Source organism: Lactuca sativa, chromosome 4 (assembly GCF_002870075.4).
Source record: "Lactuca sativa cultivar Salinas chromosome 4, Lsat_Salinas_v11, whole genome shotgun sequence".
In the NCBI taxonomy this organism is placed as follows: Eukaryota; Viridiplantae; Streptophyta; class Magnoliopsida; order Asterales; family Asteraceae; genus Lactuca; species Lactuca sativa.
In genome coordinates this window covers 99,595,698-99,617,951 of record NC_056626.2, presented here as the reverse complement: position 1 = coordinate 99,617,951, position 22,254 = coordinate 99,595,698, and the positions used below count along the sequence as shown (strand labels likewise).

At 33.2% G+C, this 22,254-nt stretch overlaps 1 protein-coding gene across 1 annotated transcript; it reads left to right on the top strand.

The window, feature by feature from the left end:
* Positions 1-1,703: 1,703 nt before the first annotated feature.
* LOC111907863 (aspartic proteinase) lies at positions 1,704-21,740 on the top strand. The gene is made up of 14 exons (XM_023903672.3): positions 1,704-1,733; positions 1,891-2,287; positions 2,386-2,446; positions 14,217-14,311; positions 14,585-14,697; positions 19,591-19,759; positions 19,858-19,897; positions 20,047-20,111; positions 20,623-20,736; positions 20,819-20,883; positions 20,974-21,130; positions 21,214-21,333; positions 21,453-21,541; positions 21,656-21,740. The coding sequence occupies exons 2-14, from the start codon at positions 1,901-1,903 to the stop codon at positions 21,738-21,740; spliced, it is 1,560 nt and encodes a 519-aa protein (XP_023759440.2). The 5' UTR covers positions 1,704-1,733; positions 1,891-1,900.
* The last annotated feature ends 514 nt before the right edge of the window (positions 21,741-22,254 follow it).

Below are 22,254 nucleotides of genomic sequence, written 5' to 3'. Positions count from 1 at the left end.
GGTTCCAACCTACCCATTTTGATGTTTCCGGGTTTTCCGGTTCTAGACCCACTTTATCCAGTTCCAACCTACCCACTTTGATGTTTCCAGGTTTTCCGGTTCTAAACCCACTTTACCCAGAACCGTACCCAAAACCGAACCGGATCCGGTTCCTATATACCGGTCCGGTTTCCGGTTCTAAAAAATCTCATTAACCGGTTTCGGGTTTTTCGGGTCCGGGTCCGGGTCCATCCGGTCCGGGTTTGTACCTACTTTCATCCCTACTTTAAAGGACGTGATTAATATTTTATTGATGTCATATTTATTATATAATAATTTTAACAAAACTACAAATTAGGTTTTTTTTTAATAATTATTTATTTATATTATATTTATTAATTAAAAATAAAGTAATAATCATTACTTTATTATTATTATTATAATAATAATGACATTTGATTAAAAGATAATTTTAATAATTATTGGAAAACAAATTGAAAAAAATACACCTAAGACTATATGGTATGGGTAACAAAAAACAACGTCGTTGAATTGTGAGACAAATTTCAGGGGTGGTGTTCCTAACTCACAACGTCGTTGTGAGGCGTTGTTAGGCAAAATTAAAGAAGAAACACAGAAGAATTTGAGAAGAAACGTCGTTTCACCCGGTGGTGACGAGCACGAGTTGTAACACGCCGAGAAGCAACGAGTAGGGGGGCGGTGTTCCCCCGTCATGACGCCGTTGAGGCATGCCACATCAGCCTGTTGCCTCTCGTTTTTGGCCCATACCGCATGCTCTAAAATGTAATGTAGTAGAATAGACCGGTGACATTTTTTAATTTATGAGCATCATGTAATGCCTAATCCACCGAACTAGTATATAGTACATGGAAAAGATGGATAAGGTAAGGAATCTTTTCTAATAAATGAATATTTTTTTTTGTCACTAGTCATTAAGAAAATTAATATGCATTTCGTAGTATATTAGGGGAAAATGCTCTAAATTCCAAACTATAATGCAATAATATGCATTCTCATTCAAATTGTTAAATGTCATTTCGTGGTTATTTTGAATTAATTTTTATTCCACATAGTATTTAAATGCAATAATAAATGCATATTAATTTTTTAATGAACTTTCCTTTTAATTTTCAAATTACTAAATTAAAAGTTCATTAGTTTCTTTTATTTATTTATCTAAATTATTTGTTTAAATTTAAAGAAAAAAACATTTTAATTTTTATAATTTAATATTTTTCTTATTTTTCTTATAAATTCAAACTTCTTAAATATTTAGAATTTTATGTTTAGTTTTTTCTTATAAATAAACTTATGTAATACATGCGTCTCATACCTAGTAAATCAATACATTAAAACCTATATTTAAAATTATCCATCTAGAACATAGGTCAAAACTATATATTAGGGGCAAATGCTCTAAATTCCAAACTATAAGGAGTTTTTTGGGCAAATCATAAAAGATCACAAGAGTGAATTCTGTATCTACTACTCGAAGCCGGAAGAGATCACGTAACCGAGGAATTGGACGGCTGCAATTGAGAGGTATTGTGCATTGCGTTAGCAATATATATTCATTCACTCTATATGAACCCTAAAATCCTTGCGATTTACTGGAATTAGTTCAGTCAATATTTTATTACTTTTTTTAATATTTTTCCCCATTATAGGTTAAGAATACTTGAGGTTGCATGCAATCAATTTCGGGTTAGATTTTTCTGCAGAAGAAGAAACCGGTATAAACTGTTTATTACTTCTTTGCTTCTTGTATCCCGAATTCGTAGTTTGCCATTAATTAAATGCATTTTTACATCTTGAGTTTATCATATCTAAGCTTAAACTCATCACTGATCAAGTTTTGTTGCTTTGTTATATGCTAATCAAATTTTAAAGGTGGATTGACATGCAGATCAACATGGCAAGTGCATATGACACCCTAGCAATTTTCCTCTTTTTGTCAACCCTTTTCTGTACTCCAGTAGTAATTTCCACATCAACCGACGGGCTTGTTAGGATTGGACTAAAAAGAGTAAAATTTGAGCGAACCGATCGTTTTGCTTCACACCTTGTTTTGAATGATGGTGATTACTTAACGACGTCTATTCGGAAGTATAGACAAAGTGCTAAAAAACATGGTGATTCCGAAGACTCGGATATTGTTGCATTGAGGAACTATATGAATGCTCAATACTTTGGTGAGATTGGCATCGGCACCCCACCTCAAAAGTTCAATGTGATCTTTGACACGGGTAGCTCTAACTTGTGGGTGCCATCGTCAGAATGCGCTTCGGTATAAGCTTGTCTTATCTAGATAGTATTTTTTTAATTGAAACATCCATGAATATATGAACAGAAAGTTAATTCCCTAGGGTTATGATACTCCTGCAGGTATCTTGCTTTTTCCACGCAAAATACAAGTCAAGTCAGTCAAGCACCTACAAAGAAAATGGTTCGTAAGTTGGTTTTATCTTGTTATGCTATGAAGTTGCAGTTTAATGATAAGTTGCAACACCTCAATGCCATATTAATCAATCTACAGTATCAGACTTAGTAAATAGAGAGTATATATAAAGTAGAGTCCTATATTCTTCGGATCACCGGATGTAAATCATAAAACTTGAAACAAAAAGATAAATCAACACTACTAAAAAAACAGGAAAATATGATGGCCGTCGTTATTCCTTCGGTAAAGGGAATTACTGACAGATTTCCGACAGATTTAAGGATGTCACATTTAGCCCATGGGTAACTTTTACCAACGGATTACCGAAAATCCGTTGCTAGTTACTGATGGAATAGCGACGGAAGCACGTTAATTAACTTTGTTTGAACAACTTCCAACTGATTTCCAACAGCATTTTTAGTGATGGATATTTCCATATGTAATCCAACACTAAAAGTTTTTTTTAAAAGCAGTAAAAGTTCTTTCTATCCAAAATATTAAAGAAACCGAATGACATTAAATCTATAATATTCAACCACAAAACTAATAATATTACAATAAAAATAATAAATATTGTCTAATAATACATTGAAAATGTCTATTAATACACATTCAGAGTGTAAATACAAATGTTTAACTAAGTGTTTAAGAAATAAATTAAGAATTATATGGTGGACTACTTGGTGAATTATCGGGTAAGTTGAATTGATAAAAATCGACAATTATTCTTCAATTTGAGTTTTGACTCAAAGACCGCCGGTTGTTCATGTTTCAACACACCATAATCAATGATCATAAAAAATACAAATATAGTCCGAGATATGTGTGGTATCTTTTTTTTGAAATGGCAAAGCTAACCTAAACTGCCCCTTAAATCCATCTATGTTCACGATGAGACTTGAATCATCAACCTCAAGGAAGGAGGGCAACACCAGATACCTAGTTTTTTTGCACAACACACATAAACAATGATAAAGTCACTTGATATCTTGATAGAAGATAAATAGGACATAAAAGCTTACCTTCACCATGGGGAAGAATATTGGCTTATGCTTGGATGCTTGAAAAAGAAAAGACGTGTACACAAGAGGGCATGGGAAATTGAGAATAAACGAAAGTCTTGAACTTAACATCTTTAACATTTAACTAAACAAAATACATTGTTATTTCTTTCATTTATCCTTAGTTTGACATATAATTCCACAGTGAGAGCGGTTCATAACCTTAACTAGTTGGATGCTATTAGTGATCCTCGTCCTTCAAAATACATGTAATTCCACATGAAACATGTTCTAATAAACTTCCCAGGGGGTCATCCATGCCCGGATTGCTCTCGCCTGGACATGCTTAACTACAGAGTTCTTATGGGATCTGCTACCCCCACGGCTTTAAAACGTGTTGTGACAATGTAGGTATCCATACCCCTGTAAAGGTAATGCTTTTGTTCTCCACCCCCCCCCCCCCCCATTATAATGTTCGACGTCCCCGTCGAACACATCGACCCGTGCCCCAGCTCTGATATCATTTGTAACATCCTCCTCTAGCACAAATCATAATATTGTCCGCTTTGGGCTCCCGACACGAAAACTTCCCAGGAGGTTACACATCCCTGAATTGTTCTCTTTCGGGCACGCTTAACTTCAGAGTTTTTATGGGAGCTTTAAAACGTGTTGTGTTAGGCAAGGTATCCACATCCTTTTTAATACGTCAGTAATTACTGCAGATTAGTGATAGATTACGACAGGTGACATTTTCCTTCAGAAATTGGATGTAAATTACCGACGCAATAAGTCATCCGTCAGTATTATGTCACCATGTCGAATTAACAACGGATTTCCGATGGAGTTTTCTTATTTTCGACATTTTAGCGACCAAAGTACGATTTTTCCGCATCATTTTTTCACACATGAATATCTTTACTTTCATAAACTTATAACTAATACCCATGTGTGTAAAGCCATGTCCTCCTTTCGGAATCCGTTACTCATTTTAACATTACATAGACTACTAATGTATGTGATTTTGTAGATACCAACACACATACATTAACAGACATGCACATGCATATTCATAAATATAAGCTACGTATATACGTATGCATACATATACACTTATATATATATATATATATATATATATATATATATATATATAGTTAGGTGATTGTGTTCTAACTATTTATTGTATGTATTTAGGATTGATTGTGTACCAATCATTTTAGTTATTTTAAGAAAGTAGTTAATGTTTATTACATGTTGAAGATATAATGAGTATTAATTAAATATTCAACATTTAATATTCATTAATTACTTTCTTAAAATAACTAAAATAATTGGTCAAAAATCAATCATACATGCACATAATAGATAGTAAAAACATTTGAACCTAACTTTATATATATATATATATATATATATATATACATATATATAATCACATACACACATATATACACATATACATTCACATATGCATACATATACAAATACACATACATATATACATACACACATTCACACACACGTGCACACACCCATACACACACACACACACACATATATATATATATATATATATATATATATATATATATATACACACACATATACACATACACATACGCATATATACATAAAATACATATATACACATATATTCTCATACATATTCAGATACACATATATACATATACACATTTAGATACACATTCACAAACATATAAATATTATGTGTACATACATATATACTTATACACGTAATAGTATTATTATTATTATTATTATTATTATTATTATTATTATTATTATTATTATTATCATCATCATCGGCGGCAAACGGCGTCATTTTCCATTATTGGAGCCCTAAATATACTTTTTTGCCACATATTTATTATCATATATACATGCATACATGTAATAATAATAATAATAATAATAATAATAAAAAAGAATTTTATGAATATATATATGGTAAATATATAAAAAAACATAGTGAAATAGACTACATTTAGAACTCAAATAACAGAAAATAATAATAATAATAATAATAATAATAATATATTTGCAGTTAATTAGTTTATATATGCATTTAATAAGGTTAATTGGGTGAGGCTTATAGCCGCACTTTTTTTTTTGAACCGCCAAAAGACATATTTTATTTCATAACATATTCACCTAAGTAGCAAGAAGCTAGTACATGTGATTTTACATTGTTTCAGGTACAAAGAAATGGTGAATTAATCCATTGATTCCAATTTAATTTGTTATATCCTCCTTTATGTTTTACCCATACAAAGGTATGAGCCTTTACATCAGAGATAATTTTCGCCAATTCATAGTTATGCTTTTTAAAAATTCTTTCATTCCTGGATTTCCATAAGCACCATAGGGTTCCAAACAAAATCGTCGTGAAAGTTTTTCTCCTTTTTGGGCAATTCCCCAATTTAGATGCAAAGTCAATGATACTTGAGACTGATTAAAATTCAATTGCCCAGATGTTACACCATTGGAAGATCGACTGGATTACACATTTCGCTAGTAAGCATGACACCAAAATATGATCCCCCGATTCTTCCGCCTCACGACAGGCACTACACATAGTCGAAGACATTTAACTCCTCTATTCTTAAGAGCTTCAGCCGAAGGAATACGGTTTTGTTTTGCTCACCACACAAAGCCCAAGACTTTTAATGGGATTGTATTGAGCCATGGGAATACACCGTCGCATACTGGGAAGGATGCCCTTTCTATTCTATCTCGGAGGGCTGCCACGCAAAATTCACCATCCACGACAAACAGTGATATCCAGCCAGCCCTTAACTCATCCGGTTGCATTACCTCTTCGAGAGGAATATTGATTCTATCAAGTGCATCTTTGTTTTGCACAATATTTTTCCATACTCCAGTCCACCGACTCTTTGGTTGGAATTGAGCATGGTCTCCATGCAAGTTGTGTAGTCCCCTGATGACCTGTGCCCAGAAGGAGTTTGGCTTACTTTTCAATTTCCATAAACATTTGATGAGCAGTGCAAGGTTTAAAGATCGGATTGATTCCAAACCTAGAGCTCCCACCGCTTTTGGAGCTGTAATATTTTCCCATGCCACCCAGTTTATACTTTTGTTACAAGCAGTGCCTCCCCATATAAATTGTCTTCTAATTTTTTCAAGGGAATTTATGACACCAATCGGAGCATCAAAATGGACATGTAATAAGTGGGGATACTACCAAGGACAACTTTAGCAAGTGTAACCCGACCACCAAAACTAAGATTTTTTGTTTCCAAGCCGATAGCTTTGCCTTTAGTTTATCCTCAATTGCAGACCAAGATGCCATACAGTTCATATTCATACCCACCGGAACACCGAGGTATGTGAAAGGGAGAGATGTCGGTTCACAACCCAATGGAATTGCCCAGTTAACGATTTCATGGTTCGAGACCCTAATACCATAAACTTTTGATTTGTTAAAATTAACCTTCAAACCAGAAGAGACATAAAAACCTACTGGTAGTTGCTCTCCTACCAAAACAATAATGGCTCGGGTTCGAACCTTTAAATTTCATTATTCGAGTTTTAATTAAAAATGACGAAGTTGTGAAGACAAGTAAAAAATAATCATTTATTGTGGTCTATCGATATTCCATTTGTATTTACTGACATATTTTCGATGGCGTTTAAGTTTTTCGTTATTTCGTAGTTATTCCATCATGAAGTCGCCCCTAAATTAGGGCTTCTCGCTCCGTCGTTGATCTGTCAGTATTCTCTGATGTAATGTTTTCGCCCGAACTAACCGGTAGGAAAATGAAAACTTTTCTAGCTGTGAAAGAAGATTAACATAGTATCAATGAACACATTAGGATCAAACACCTATTTGAACGACCATGTCACCATTTTCGTGGAAACTAAAATCTTCTCTTTTTGTAGAGTTCTTGTAGTGATCGCGAAATTTGTTTATCTGGTCTTTGTAACCTATTATGGTTGATAGCCTTCCTCGTAATCCCACAGTTGTTTGGTTTTTTATCCTTGGTGCTAGCTTCTTGCTAGTGATGGATTCATATGGTGGATCCAAACTAACCGAACATAATTCAAATATATCAAAATATCTAACATTTTATCCTATGAACAAGTTTTAAACCCAACATGTAACAAACCATGATGATGGAGGCAATAAAATGTGTAATCATGATAGTAACACATACCAAGTTATAGAAATTTAGACAACAAGCAAAGAAACATATAATGTCACGAGAATTTAATGCGGTTCCACCATCGTGAAAATAGTGCATGTCTGTATGGGAGAGATCTACAACTTGTACTATTGAACAATAACCAACGGGGTTATAAATCACTTAAAAGTAATTAAAATGAAGAAACAAATGGACACCTTAGGTTCTGAGCAAGTGGTTATGCATATCTAGAGCATATTATGACCGCTTGGTGAGCAAGTGACGATGAGCTTTTTGAAACATTAAGAAAGCCCTAATTACTGCCACTTTTCAGCTACCTCAAGTGTAGACCAAATCACCGGCATGTCAGTGGCCAACCACAAGCAATTTCAGGTGGGTACCATGATCAAGGCTTAATCTTCATTAGGGAGGAGGGAGTCGTTCCCTCTCAACCCATCGAACCCACTGTCAAACATAGGCGGATCCAATGTAGAGCCCGGGGTAGCCCTGGATACCCCTCAAAAATTTTCTAGTAGTGTAATACCTGCGAGATGGTTTAGATCGAGTGTTACAACAGCTTTCTTCTCAAGCCCTAGCTATGGCAGCCATGAGAAAGAACCTGCGTCGCTGCTTGCTGTTTAGAGAAGACAAAGACAAATCAGTTTCCAAAAATGTCATCTTTAGTCCTTGAAGATGTCAATTGTGACGAAATCTACCCTTAAACCGAAATTCTTTAGCAAACTTATTTCTAGAATTAGCACAATACCCCCTTGGACATATAAATATTATTTATATTAAATAAATTGATTTATTTTAATTATTATTATTATTATTGATATTATTTTTAACTAAAAAAAATGACATACCGAAAATCGAAATGGGCATTACACATCTTTTTTTACTCTTAAGGCCGCCATCGATATCGTATTTACCAACAACAACTTGAGTCGTGTGAGATTTTATGAATGGTAATTTGATTTGTAGTTGAGAATGTTAAGACTGAAAATGTAATTACTCGTTTTTTTTCTTATTGAAATTGTGTTTTTTATTGTATATTAAACGATTTTATTTTTTGGATACCCCTTTGCTTTAACCCTGGATCCGCCACTACTGTCAAATCAATTTTTATCTCTTTTTTTTCTTCATCTTTCCCAACCCACAACACACGGAAATCCTATCTTTTTGAACCCACTCAACCCACTCAATTACAAAAAATACAAAACAACTAAGGTACAAGTTTTGAAACACATGGTACAAGAAAAAATAAGAAAGAGAAAGTAGAGAGATGATGAAGTGGGTTAGTGAAACCAATCAACCCACTCGTTGAAGCGGGAGTGGTATTGCCGATAACTCTATTGCTAATTAAGATTTTACATTTGATTGGTTTGTATTTTTTTAATTGAGTGGGTTAAGTGGGTTCAAAAAGATAGGGTTCTGTATGTTGTGGGTTCGAAAAGATGTAGAAAAATATACGAGAAAAAGTGATGTGACAGTGGGTTCAGTGGGTTGTGAGGGAATGACTCCCTCCTCCCTTAGAAGCCCAAATATTTTATCCACAGAATACTAGCCTATATTCATTTAATTATTTAGGCTTACATTCTCTCTACTCTTTCGTCAATCAAACAAACATATTCAGAAAGGCTGAAAGGCAAAATATAGAAAACCCCAATCATTTATTTTATATAAATAAATAAACCCTTACATTAAGTTTACATTCAGAACAACCATTATATTATCATTTACCTTTCAATAAAACCCACCTAGCATGTTTCTTTATAAAATGATCGGGCGATTTAATGACATGGCATAAAAGATATAAAAGATGACGTGAATATTTTTAGCTAGACCACATTAAATCCTTAGGGGTTGTTTGGTTCACTAAAATTTTAAGAAATTAGAGGGAATTGGAATCCAATTCAACCGCTTTCCTACGTTTGGTTCAATTTTTTTGCTAAGGAATTAAATTCCTAAATGAAAAACTTTCCATTTGTGGGAGGAAAGTACATTCCATTAAAAGATGGAAGAAGTTAATTTCAATTCATTAAAACAAAATGCAATTTCCCTCTACCAAAAACACCCACCACCATTGCCACCATCACCACCACCTCCCCCACTACCACCAACATCACCACTGACATCGCCACTACCGCCACAACCACCTTCATTGCCACCATCACCACCACCACCATCACTTATCAACACTACTACTATCACTACTACTACCCCTACCCACCGCCACCACCTCTGCCATAACCATCACCACCATTACTTTTGTCTTCAACACTGATGTTGCAACCATGACCACCACCACCATGACCACTACCTTCACCACCTAATATAACCATCACTTCCACCGCCACCGTCACCGTTATTGCTATCACCACCATCGTTGTGACCACTAGCACTACTAACACCTACCATAACCACCACCACCACTACTATCACCACAACATCCAACACCACTACCGCCACCACCACTGTCACCACGATCACAAACTACCACCAACCACCCTCACCACCATATAACTTATAAAAAATATATATTTAAGCAAAAAAACAAGAAAGATAATTTTGTCATTTTACATCATTCCAATTCTGTTTCCTTCCAACCATACAGATTATGGAATTGGATTCCAATTCCATTTCTTACTAGCCAAACATACTATGGAATTGGATTCTAATTCCTGATAGGTTACAATTCCTTATAAACATTATGTGAACCATACGACACTATAGTGTACCCTACTTCTCTCTGTGGTTATTCGTTTTGAAGTTAAATAAGAAAAAAACACACATCCTTCTTTTTCTTCTTGTTTCACTGTAGTAAGTAAAAGTCGAACCCCTCTTTTGTATTTATCAAGATTAACAAGGTGGTTCGACAAGAGCAGGTGGTAAACGGTGGTTGTTTTGTGGATTAAATGTTAAGGTGGGGGTGGTCCGATGGTTGGAAGTTTTATGTTGGTTTTTAAGGGTGGTATATTTGGAAGTGGTAGCGGTTGAAAGATTCTTCCAGCTGTGATGATAGTAGAGAGGGTAGTTCTTTATAGTGTTCGACTAGAAACATGTGGCTTGAAGGTTGTCGAAAGGGGATGTGATGGTGAAGGTGTACTAGTAGTGTAGGGTTGATGGTTGATCACAGTTAAAACAAGTGGACGTGGTCGTGCAATCGTTTAGAGGATTTCCGGGTGATGCTGTAACAAGTTCGAGTACATTGGGATGTGGAGATTTTAACAGTAATTGTGACATCCCCTAAGTTTCAGAACCAATTAAAACTTTTTCTTTATGATTTGATTTCTTGTGTTGCATAAAATCCTAGTTTAAAACAATTGAGATTACATAAGTTATTTCATTTTATTAAAATACAATCAATGTCACCATTAATAGCCAACCATAGGTTGCAGTGTAAAAATAAAAAGGACTTGAAATACTAATATAGGCACATCTCTTATTTTACTTGGCATCCTAATTAGACTTCAGCAACCTTACATCCTCTACATGTGATGCACATAAAATGAGTGAGTCAAGTTTGGGTAACCTGGTGAGATGCATAAGGTTTTCAAGCCCCATAATATATTAATGATAATATTTAATAACATTCCTACAACAAACATTCTAGTTATAATCTGACATAAGACTACCTACCATGCCCAATCGATTCTCACAAATCCTAAATCAATGATTATATGGAGGAATCACCTAACCTGACAAATCATTTAAAAAACTACTTGACTATATAGCTAGGGAGTCCTTGGTCAGTGTAAGTTATATAAAGACAAGAAATGTTCGGAGTTATTGATAGATATGGTATCTCATTTTAACTACGTCTGTAGGTTATAAGTGTACATTAGCAACGTAACTCACTTGACCGACTAGAATAGTCAGGTGTTGTCATCTACTCTGGTCGATGACCCAGACATACTTGTCATTTGTCTGATCTGGACCCACCATTTTTTATCATCCAAAATGGGATGACTACTACACTTCGCTATGATCTCACACTCTACCCCAGAATGAGACCTATCATATATGCAACTTATTAGAGCTATGCACCTTTTGTAAGTATATACTATCCTATAATATAACTAAAGGCGATCTGATCCTAACACAATTCTTGATGAGTAGTACTATTACAGTATACACATAGCAGAGAGTACAATTGATACAATTAACATTTAATAAATACTTTTATTAAATTATGCTCGTGAAAGTAACTACGAACTCACTTGAAAAAAAAATAGGTGATTCAAAGTTAGGGCAGCACTCTGTCTTAACACTTTATCCTTTCAAAAGACCTAGATTAAAATGGCACTAAGTCTTAGTTTATTTTCATAATCCTAGTAACTATATAATGATAATCTAGATTCATCAATAATCCCAATGTCTACATCAAGATCTATCAAGTAAGGAATAGTCAGGTAGGATCATATCGAAGGTAGGGTTCGTTTGATATATAGAGTATACTGTTTGGAAATCTCACTTTAAACACCTCACCAAATCCAGCCTAAACATCACTCCCATAAGTAGATCAATCAGTATAATGACTTTAGAATCACTGATAAATCTTAAGTATAGGTTCATAATAACGACTATAACTATAATTATAAGTTACACTTAAAGTAGAGTAAGTGTAGCTCAACTTACAAAGTAATCCGAAGAAAACTGAGAATTATGTGGGCAAAACTCTGACCTGAGAGCTTTTAATCATCGGCTATCTAACACCGCACGTCCTCGCTAAAGTAACCGGGAACTAGGGAGTAAAGTGAGTAAAATACTAGGGATACGAGAGAAATTTCAGAAAGGATCTGAAGGAATTGGATAAGAAATAATGTTGGAAATCGAAGATTATATAGGCCCAAAAAGTGAAAGCGCGTTGTGCAACCAATCTGGGTGCACTATGTAAGTGGTTAGTAGGGTGATGTGACAATTGCTGAGTGGTAACACATGTCATGTTATTGTGGTAGGTCAGAAGTGTGTCGCGTACCTTGTCGATGCGCACGACTGTGCAAGGAAAATTCTAATTTCTTTAAAAGTTCATAAATTCTCCGTACGATCTTCGTTTTTGACGTTCTTTATATCCATGATAAGCTATCGATGAGATCTATTTTAGACTCTATCAGCTAATTCTCACTTTATCTACAACTTTCGTTTAGACTCCATCAGCTAATTCTCACTTTCGGTTTCTAAGTCGTATACTGTTGCCTTGGAAATTCGAAAAATCATAACTTTCTCTCACGAAGTTAGATTTGGGTGTTTTATATATGAACATGAATAGGTTTACGACTTTTGTTTAGATTATTTATCCAAAATAATATTTTACTTTTAATTTATATTTTACTCCTATTTATTACATTTCGACGTAAGATTTTACACATATATCACATATAAAAAATTCATATAAACATATATATTTTGAGTAAGTTACTTTTATTTATTCTCAAAGATTTACAATAGTTAACGACAATGTTACAGATTTGATAACTAAGCCTAGCAGTAAACGCGGACGTTATAGTAATGATGGTTAATTTGGAGGTTGTGGAGGTTTGTAGTATAAGGGCGAAACAAGGTTGTGTACGGTGGTTGGTTGTGGTTTGATTTTCTTTATTTTCAGCTATAACAGGTATGATGATGGGTGAAGGAAGGCTTCTTCGGAGGTGGTGGATAACCAGTTCTATCTGTTTTTATTGATGGCAATGGTGGTGATACGTATTAGGGTGTTGGTGCTGGTATATGTTGGTAAAGGGTAGTGGATCGGAGATATGGAGGAGATGGTGGTGCATGGATGGTGAAATGGTAGAACGATGTTGTCGATTTTTATTCAGCTAAAGTGGGTGGTGGTTCAGGTTCTATAGGTGGTGCAAGGGTGGATAAGTTGAAGATAATATAGGGGAGTCTTTATTTTAATGGAAACCACATAAACAATAAAAGTATCAAGGACATTTTTTATATTATTTTATGCCAGTAAATCTAAATCATCAGGTCATCTTATAAGAAAACAAGCTTGGTGTTGGTGGGTTTTATTGAAATTTTATAAGAAAACTGGCTTGTAGATTTTATTGAAATTTGAAAGGTAAATGATAATATAAAGGTTTTTCTGAATATAAACATAATGTAAGGATTTTTCTAAATGCAAAAAGATTAATGGTTGGGCTTTTCTATAATTTTCCATATGCATGAAATTGGAGAGTGGGAATTTCGTTACCGGGTTTCTCAATGATCAATGTGACATTAATCTCAATGATGGAAAGTTGGAAACAATTCATATTCTTGGTAATGGTCTTCAAGCGGGAATTTTGTTTCAGCCTTCAAAAATATCAATCGAAGCATTCTATGTTCTTAGTCTTCACTCTTCAGCCTTCAAAAATCATAAATCGCCATCGAATCTGCTCTTCTACTCTTTTATTATTTTTGTCTTCCATTTAAACCTTCAAAAATTACTAGTTCTGGGTTTCAATTTTTGAATAAAGTTTAAATATTATATCATAACTCGACATCAACATCATTTGTTTTGGTCAAATATCTAGTCATATTGCCCTATATTTCTACTCTTTATCTCGTCTTAAAAAATTTCATTATACATCTTAAAATAAAAAATACTTGTCTCTATGCTCACAGGAAAACATGCTAGTATCGACTATGGTAGTGGATCAATATCTGGATACTTTAGTGAAGACAACATCATAGTTGGGGATATAGTAATTGAGGATCAGGTGAATTTGGAAAAAATTTCTCCGCGAGCCAAATTTATTTGGAAAATTAAATATCATTCTATCTTTTGTTCTTACTTATCCTAGTGCTCCTATAAAACAATGACATATTGAATCTATTAATTATCTCTCTTAATCTCCTTTCTTGATTTTGAACTTGTCTTGATCTAATGAGTAGTATGAACAAAAGGTAGGGGGATATTTGATTTCTTTTTTTCTTTGGATATTGGTTAAAAACATTGTTTTGAAAATATTTTAAATCTATGATCAATTTAGGATTTCATTGAAGCAATAAGCGAACCTGGTATTACATTACTAGGAGGGAAGTTTGATGGTATCCTTGGGCTTGGATTTAAGGAGATCTCTCTTGATAATGTTATCCCAATATGGTATGTTTTAAATTAGTTTTGTGTGTGTGTGTGTATATATATATATATATATATATATATATATATATATATATATATATATATATATATATATATATTTAAAAAAATCAAGACAAAATTACAAAAATGGTCCCTCTAGTTTATCAAAAGTCACAAAGTTAGTCCCTGCTAATTTTTTTGATGCAAATGGTCCTTGTGGTTTGCAAAACTTGCAAAGTTGACCCTTTTTACTAACACCGTTAGTATATAACCGTTAGGGACTGAATCTGTTAGGGCATTTTCGTCTTTTTAAATATAAATGGACTAAATTCGTGACATTTGATAAACCACAGGGACCATTTTTGAAGTTTGTTTGGAAAAAGAAAATTAATTCACAAAAGGAAGAGAGAATGCTCGAACTTGAGACCTCCACCCCCTAATATGACAAGGGGCCTTAACCATTTGAGCTGGAAGCTCATTTGGTTATAACTTTCTAAAACTAAGTTATATAATAACGAAAACGTTAATACATAAATAATAAATAAATTATTAAAAACATTTTTTTTACATAATTTTTTTTTAAATAAAACAAAATTTATTTTAGTTGTATTATAAAAATATAGTTTTTTACAAACAATTTGTATGTATTTTTATATATTTATTTAACGTAAAATATTTTTTTTATATCTTTAAAAATACGTTTTCGTATAAAAAATATGTTTTCGTAAAATATATTTTTTTATGTCTTTGAACCAATAATAATTAACACTAATCATGACATAAAAAAATATATAAATTATTTTGAGTCGCTAGTTCTAAAACCGTTTTTCCGGTTATATGTATTAAAAACAACTTAACAACGATTTTGTTATGTATTTAAATAATTTATACGATATTTTTTTATGTCAAGTATACTATTAATTATCGTTATTTCAAAAAGCTATGTAACTATTTCTTTTCATCTTCATTTTAACTATACGATTTAGAACTTACGATTAAGATGAAATACATATTTTAAATAAGATATATAACCGAATAAGTTTTTTTAAATACATATAACCGAAAAACGGTTTTCAGAAAACCGATTGGTCCAGTCAGTTTTCTGAAAACCGGTTTTCGATTATATGTATTTAAAAAAGATGAAATACGTATTTTAAATAAGATGAAATATGTATTTTAAATAAGATGAAATACGTATTTTAGAACTAGCGACCCAAAAGAATTTATATATTTTTTTTTATGTCGTGAGTAGTATTAATTATTATTATTTTAAAGACATAAAAAAATATTTTACAAAAACATATTTTTTATACGAAACGTATTTTTTAAAGATATAGAAAATATATTTTATGTTAAATAAATACATAAAAAATACATACAAATTGTTTGTAAAAAACTATTTGTTTTTAAAATACGACTAAAATAAATTTTGTTTTATTAAAAAAAATTATGTAAAAAAATGTTTTTAATAATTTATTTATTATTTATGTATTAACGTTTTCGTTATTATATAAATTACTTTTAGGAAGTTATAAACAAATGAGCTTCCAGCTCAAATGATTAAGGCCCCTTGTCATATTAGTGGGGTGGAGGTCTCAAGTTCAAGCCTTCCCCTTCTTTTAGTCAATTAATTTTCTTTTTCCAAACAAACTTCAATAATGGTCCCTGTCTTTTATCAAATGTCACGAATTTAGTCCCTTTATATTTAAAAAGACGAAAATGCTCTTACAGATTCAGTCCCTAACGGTTATATACTAACGGTGTTAGTAAAAAGGGCCAACATTGCAAGTTTTGCAAACCACAAGGACCATTTGCATCAAAAAAAATTAACAGGGACTAACTTTGTAACTTTTGGAAAACCACAGGGACCATATTTGTAATTTTATCAAAAATCAATTATGTTAAATGTCCATTTTAATTTATCCTAAACTATTTTATTGTTAAATCCCATCCACTTAGATTTTAGTTCTATTAATATGAAGAAGATTAGAAGTTGATGTCATCTTCATAGGAGAGTGGTCTACCTGTAATATTGTTTACTCTTTATACATCTTGAAATGTTTCCAACATGTTTCAGCCCTCAAAGTCAACCTCTTGAAAAAAACAATGTCTTTTCTGTTGGTGTGAATGATGGTAACCCTAAGTTGATGGATTAGTTATAAGTTGTAGGAAAGGCACCTTCTACTCCCTTAACCTCAAGATCACTCTTGGTACTAATCTTAGGAGGTTTTATGATTGGGCCTTTTGATTGAGAGGTTTAAAAATGAACTCTCTTGTTGGAAAGAGAGAAGATTATCTTTTGGTGGAGGCTTACCTTGTCTAAGTTCATGCATAGGACTCTTGGCACATCTCCATTTTAAAGTCCCATACAACGTACTAAAGATTGTCGAAGGTATTTATAATAAACTTTTTGGGGTTGGTTTTGAGAGGAAAAAAGATCATGTGGATCTCTTAGTCTAAAACATTGTCAAACAAATATTTGAGAGAAGCCTTAGCATTGGAAGCCTTAAGGCCTTCAACATTTCCATTCTTGGAATATGGTGGTAGCGTTTTAGATCAGGTTTGAGGGTTCTTTGGAAGGAGGTATTTTTGGCTTTACATGGTCCTAATAGGTATAAAATATAAGAAGGGTGTTGGGGTGATTTCCAGTCTAAATATGGACTTAATGAAAATACAATATAGTTCTCATTAAGTAAATTGAAAGATCCATTAGTCCAAAAAATTGCCTCAGGTTCTATACGAATATGTGGTCTAATAATGTTGTTTTACTCAAAGTTTTTCATAGGATTTTTACATTTGGAGCTTTCCTTGGGAATTTTACTTTTGATTGTTTCCTAGATTACCTCATTAATTATATGATTCAAAAATTTAAATGCTTTGAGGAAATGTCGACTTTTAGTGGGATTGAGGAGGGGTTCTAATAGGTATTAGTTATGATGCGGACCTTAATTTTTTCAAGAACTACTATTGTCAACTTTCTTTCAATAAAGACCGAGATCGTTAGATTTATATTATTATGGATTCGGATGAGATTTTCTTAGTTGCATCCCTTAGAAGAACAATACTAAGTTTGTTCGAAAAATAACAACCTAATGGATTAAGGAGGCTACTAACAAGGTAAATATGTTCGTTTGGAGTCTCGTCCGGGGAGGCTCCCCTTGAGATTCATTCTTCCTATTATATTAAGGTGGAAAACAAGGTACAGTTTCTATTAAACATTTGGAGATACTTTACAACTTATGCAACCAATTTGTTGGATGGTTTTATCGCAACCCCACTATGACGGTCTCTAACTCACTATGAATGTCATGAAGTCAACTTACAGTTGGATGTTATTTAAATCAATTACTACATCTTTTTACTCCAGTAGAAGTACAACTTATCAATTTTGAATGATATCATTAAGATAATGACTTGCTTGATTAATACTATGGTTAAACCACATATAAATATGGATATATAAGGGGCTCTTAGCATTACCTAAGCCCTAAGGACCTTAGGCTAAACCGTAAATGCTAACATACTAATATCCTCCCGTAGTTTGATCGGGAGGAGACAATTAAACTAGTAAAATAAACAAAATATTTTTTTTTTAAAAAAAAAAAACATAGATGTAGACTGCGACAGTGGCGGTGACAAAGCTCTGACGATGGTGGCTAACAACGAATGGTTGTCGGAGAAGAAGAAATAAGAAGTGGCGGCCAGAGAGGTTCCATTATATAAGAAGAAGAGAGTCGATGGTGACGACGATCATGAAGCCGGCGACCAAGGAGTCCTAAGAAAGGCAGCGAGGAAGGAAGAGAGTTCGAGCTGCTACGGATGGAGCCAATTTTGATGATATCAGTGACTGCAATGTTGATATATATATATATATATATATATATATATATATATATATATATATATATATATATATAGAGAGAGAGAGAGAGGACTACATATCAAAGGTTTCCCGAAGGAAAATGTGCCAACAGAGGGAGGCAACAGCAGCATTTGAAGCAGCAAACCAAGGAGGAGACAGAAAGCTCAGAGGCAGGCAGGGGTCATCTGAGGAAGAGATAGAAGGCTCAGAGGTAGGGGTTAGTCGAGGAGGAGACATAAGTAGATGAGAAAGTAGAAGAAGCCATGAAAGGAGCTCTGGTTTAGGGTCAGCGATTGTACTATTAATTAGGGGGATAAAGATGAAAAGGGAAAATATTAAAATTAATGGACGAACCTCCGAAGACTATTAGAGAAGGTTGTCAGAGGTAAAGGGTGGAGGCAACGAGTTGTTGTCTACAGTAGGGTTTTAATCTAAAGCTCTGATTTCATGTAAGATAATGAGTTGTTTGATTAATAGTGAATGTTAAACCTCATAGAAATAGGGATATATAGGAGGCATTGATCTAACCTAAACCCTAAGGACATTGGGCCTACACCCTAGATGCTAACATACTAACAATATCTAGTATTTGTCTTTTTATCGATCAAGAATTGCTCTAGGATTGGTAGCTTGATTTGATTGGAAAAATATGTATTGTAGCCTATAAGATGGAAAATTTTGTGGCATGCCCATCTTTTGATGATCGATCCCATGTAATCATGCAGTTTCTCGCTAGCTTTTGTTCCTCAATACAATTTATTGTATTTCAAAAAAAAAATTAAGTCATTTTAATATCAAAACAGTTTGGACAAGATTAAGTGGATATCTCAAATGCCAACCCATATAAGAAATGAACGGAACCTATATTTTGACCTTTTGTGGTAAACATCTAAGAGAATCCGCCTCATTACAAAGATTGTACCAGTTATACAAATATTGGTATTCTTATGGCCATGCAGATTCATGTAGTTTATAAGTTGGCCTGGAGTTTCGATGGGCATAATGTTTTGTCTAATTCTAATGTATCGATGGTTCACATTTATGTTATATAGGGACAATATGGTCAATCAACATCTAGTTAAGCAACACATTTTTTCATTTTGGCTTAACCAAAGAGGTAAAGAAGGAGAAGGGGGTGAAATCATCTTTGGTGGTGTTGATCCAAATCACTACAAAGGTGTGCACACATTCGTTCCCGTCACTCAAAAGGGATATTGGCAGGTTCATTCGTCTAGTCCCTAATGTTAGGTCAAGAAATGAATGAGTATTTAAATATAAACATATAATTTAAATCCCTTTGTTGTTCTGCTTTTTGCTAGTTTGATATGGACGACGTACTTATCGGTGGGCAATCAACTGGTATGTAACAGACCAACGTTATATTTTACTACATGTTGGATATTTGAACATATATATATATATATATATATATATATATATATATATATATATATATATATATATATATATATATATATATATATATGATGTGTTGTGGTTGCTTCCAGGGTTTTGTAAAAACAAATGTGCAGCTATTGTTGATTCTGGAACTGCCTTGTTAGCTGGACCGACGGTCTGTAATTCTCATATAATCATTAACATATTATGATAGGTCAGAAAATAGTTTTTATAAACATAAATCGTTCGAGGAATAACATATATATACAAACAAAGTGTAATTTCAATAAAAATATAATTGATTTCTATAAAATTTGATTGATATGAGCTTATTAGTAAGTATTTTTGTTGTAAATTATCATTGTTTATGTAAATTTAATATTAGCAGTTGTTTTTCATAATATTTTTATAAAGCTATAATATTTAATACACGTTTCTCATGATTTACACATATAGTTTTTCAATAATACGTAGGTATGAATATCGTCCATTGTACTAAAAATCGAAGAACCTCATCTTTCCATTTGATTCTGATTGGATTGTTAATTAATTAATTTATTACATTATCCATTAACATTGTATCTAAAATTCTTAGAATTAGGATGGGTGTGATCTTATTATCATTAGTAGTATATATTACTAGTTCTTAAGTGTGCTCATCTACTTTTGTGCTCGTTAACTTTCAGAGTGTGATCACCCAGATAAATCATGCCATCGGGGCTCAAGGAATTGTAACCGAGGCGTGCAACGGTTTTGTCTCTAATTTTGGACACATAATATTTGGGCTGCTTTCGACATTTGTATACAACTTCCAATTCCCACATCAAAATTTATTAGAAGTTCCCGTTTCTTACCTCACATGTTACTTTACTTCCTGAACAGGTCAATACGAAGACGATATGCCCATTTATTGGATTCTGTTTTCTTGATGGGGATCACGAAGTTAGGTTAGCTTTCTAATGCTTTATTGCAACATAGACAAAAACCATCATCCATCTTTTTTCTTGTATGGTGATTTTATCCTTAATTTTGCACAGTATTGGCATTGAGAGTGTTGTAGATAGGAGTGATGGTGTATCGCATCCATCTGTAACCGCGCCAAATTGCCTTCTCTGTAAAGCAATAGTAGGGCTTATGCATAAAATGATCGCCAACAACAACACACAAGAAATGATTTTAAAAACATTGGGCAATGTGAGTTTTCTTGTTAGTTGTTTTTAGTATTATTTGGCACATAATTTGTTGTTTATGATAATATGATGAGTCCAAATTTGCAGCTATGTAAACTGGTGCCCGTCCCAGTAGAAGAGTCGATGGTTGACTGTGCTAGACTTTCTTCTATGCCTAGTATTTCGTTCACCATTGGTGGCAAAGAATTTGAACTTTTACCTAATGAGGTTTTATTAATTTTGTTGTATATATTTTATCTTTTATAGTTGATAGAAACAAAATTTTATGTGACCAAAAACATTAGTATAAATTAATACCATGTACTTAGTATGTGTTTGTTTCTTAGTACATACTTAAGACCGGGGAGGGTGAGGATGCACACTGCTTTAGTGGTTTCATGCCTTTGGATATTCCTCCTCCACGTGGGCCACACTGGTACGTGTGCCTTCTTGGGGTTTGACTACAGAATTTTAGCTTGCTTTTAGATGTTAAAACCTATTATCTTTAAAAGTCAACTATTACAGGATTTTTGTGTTTCATGTGATGCAGGATATTAGGTGATTTGTTTATGCGTCGCTACCACACTGTGTTTGATTATGGCAATCTAAGAGTTGGATTTGCAGAAGCTGCGTGAACAAGACCTTTTCACCTTAACCATATAGATAATTGTTCGGATTGATTTGATTTAATCAGCGGATCTATTAACATATTTTGGAAAACATATATAAGTGATTGGCCATTAGTATTTTATATCTATATGATCGAAAATTAGTTTTATTAACTTCCAAAAATGGGTTTTTTTCCGTTTTTGAATACGAATTTCGGACTCTAAATATAATCAAAACAGGCGAATAGTTATATATTCGTGTTCTCCTCCGTGATATATTCGTTTTGATATATCACACATCCAAAATGGATTAAAAATGAAGGAGAAATTTGTAGTTGGGAAAAAATAATAAATGGGTTAAGTGGCTTTTAACTCATCTCACATTGATGGAAGTATGAAAAAAGAAATTAATGAGTTTATAACTAAAAGACTTGTTAGTTTTGTAGGATTTAAAACCAAGAATTGTCTCTTTTTCAGGCCAATGTATTTTCCTCTTACTTCTAGAAGGTATTTTTCTCTTATCTTTCCAACCAAGGTATTT

What these genes read in the sequence shown, in the direction of transcription:
- LOC111907863 (XM_023903672.3), top strand. Translation starts at nt 1,901, where the DNA reads ATGCAGATCAACATGGCAAGTGCATATGACACCCTAGCAATTTTCCTC. An exon ending in CCTTGTTAGCTGGACCGACG is followed by an intron (nt 20,112 to 20,622) that starts GTCTGTAATTCT and finishes GTTAACTTTCAG; the next exon opens with AGTGTGATCACCCAGATAAA. An exon ending in TTGGGCTGCTTTCGACATTT is followed by an intron (nt 20,737 to 20,818) that starts GTATACAACTTC and finishes CTTCCTGAACAG; the next exon opens with GTCAATACGAAGACGATATG.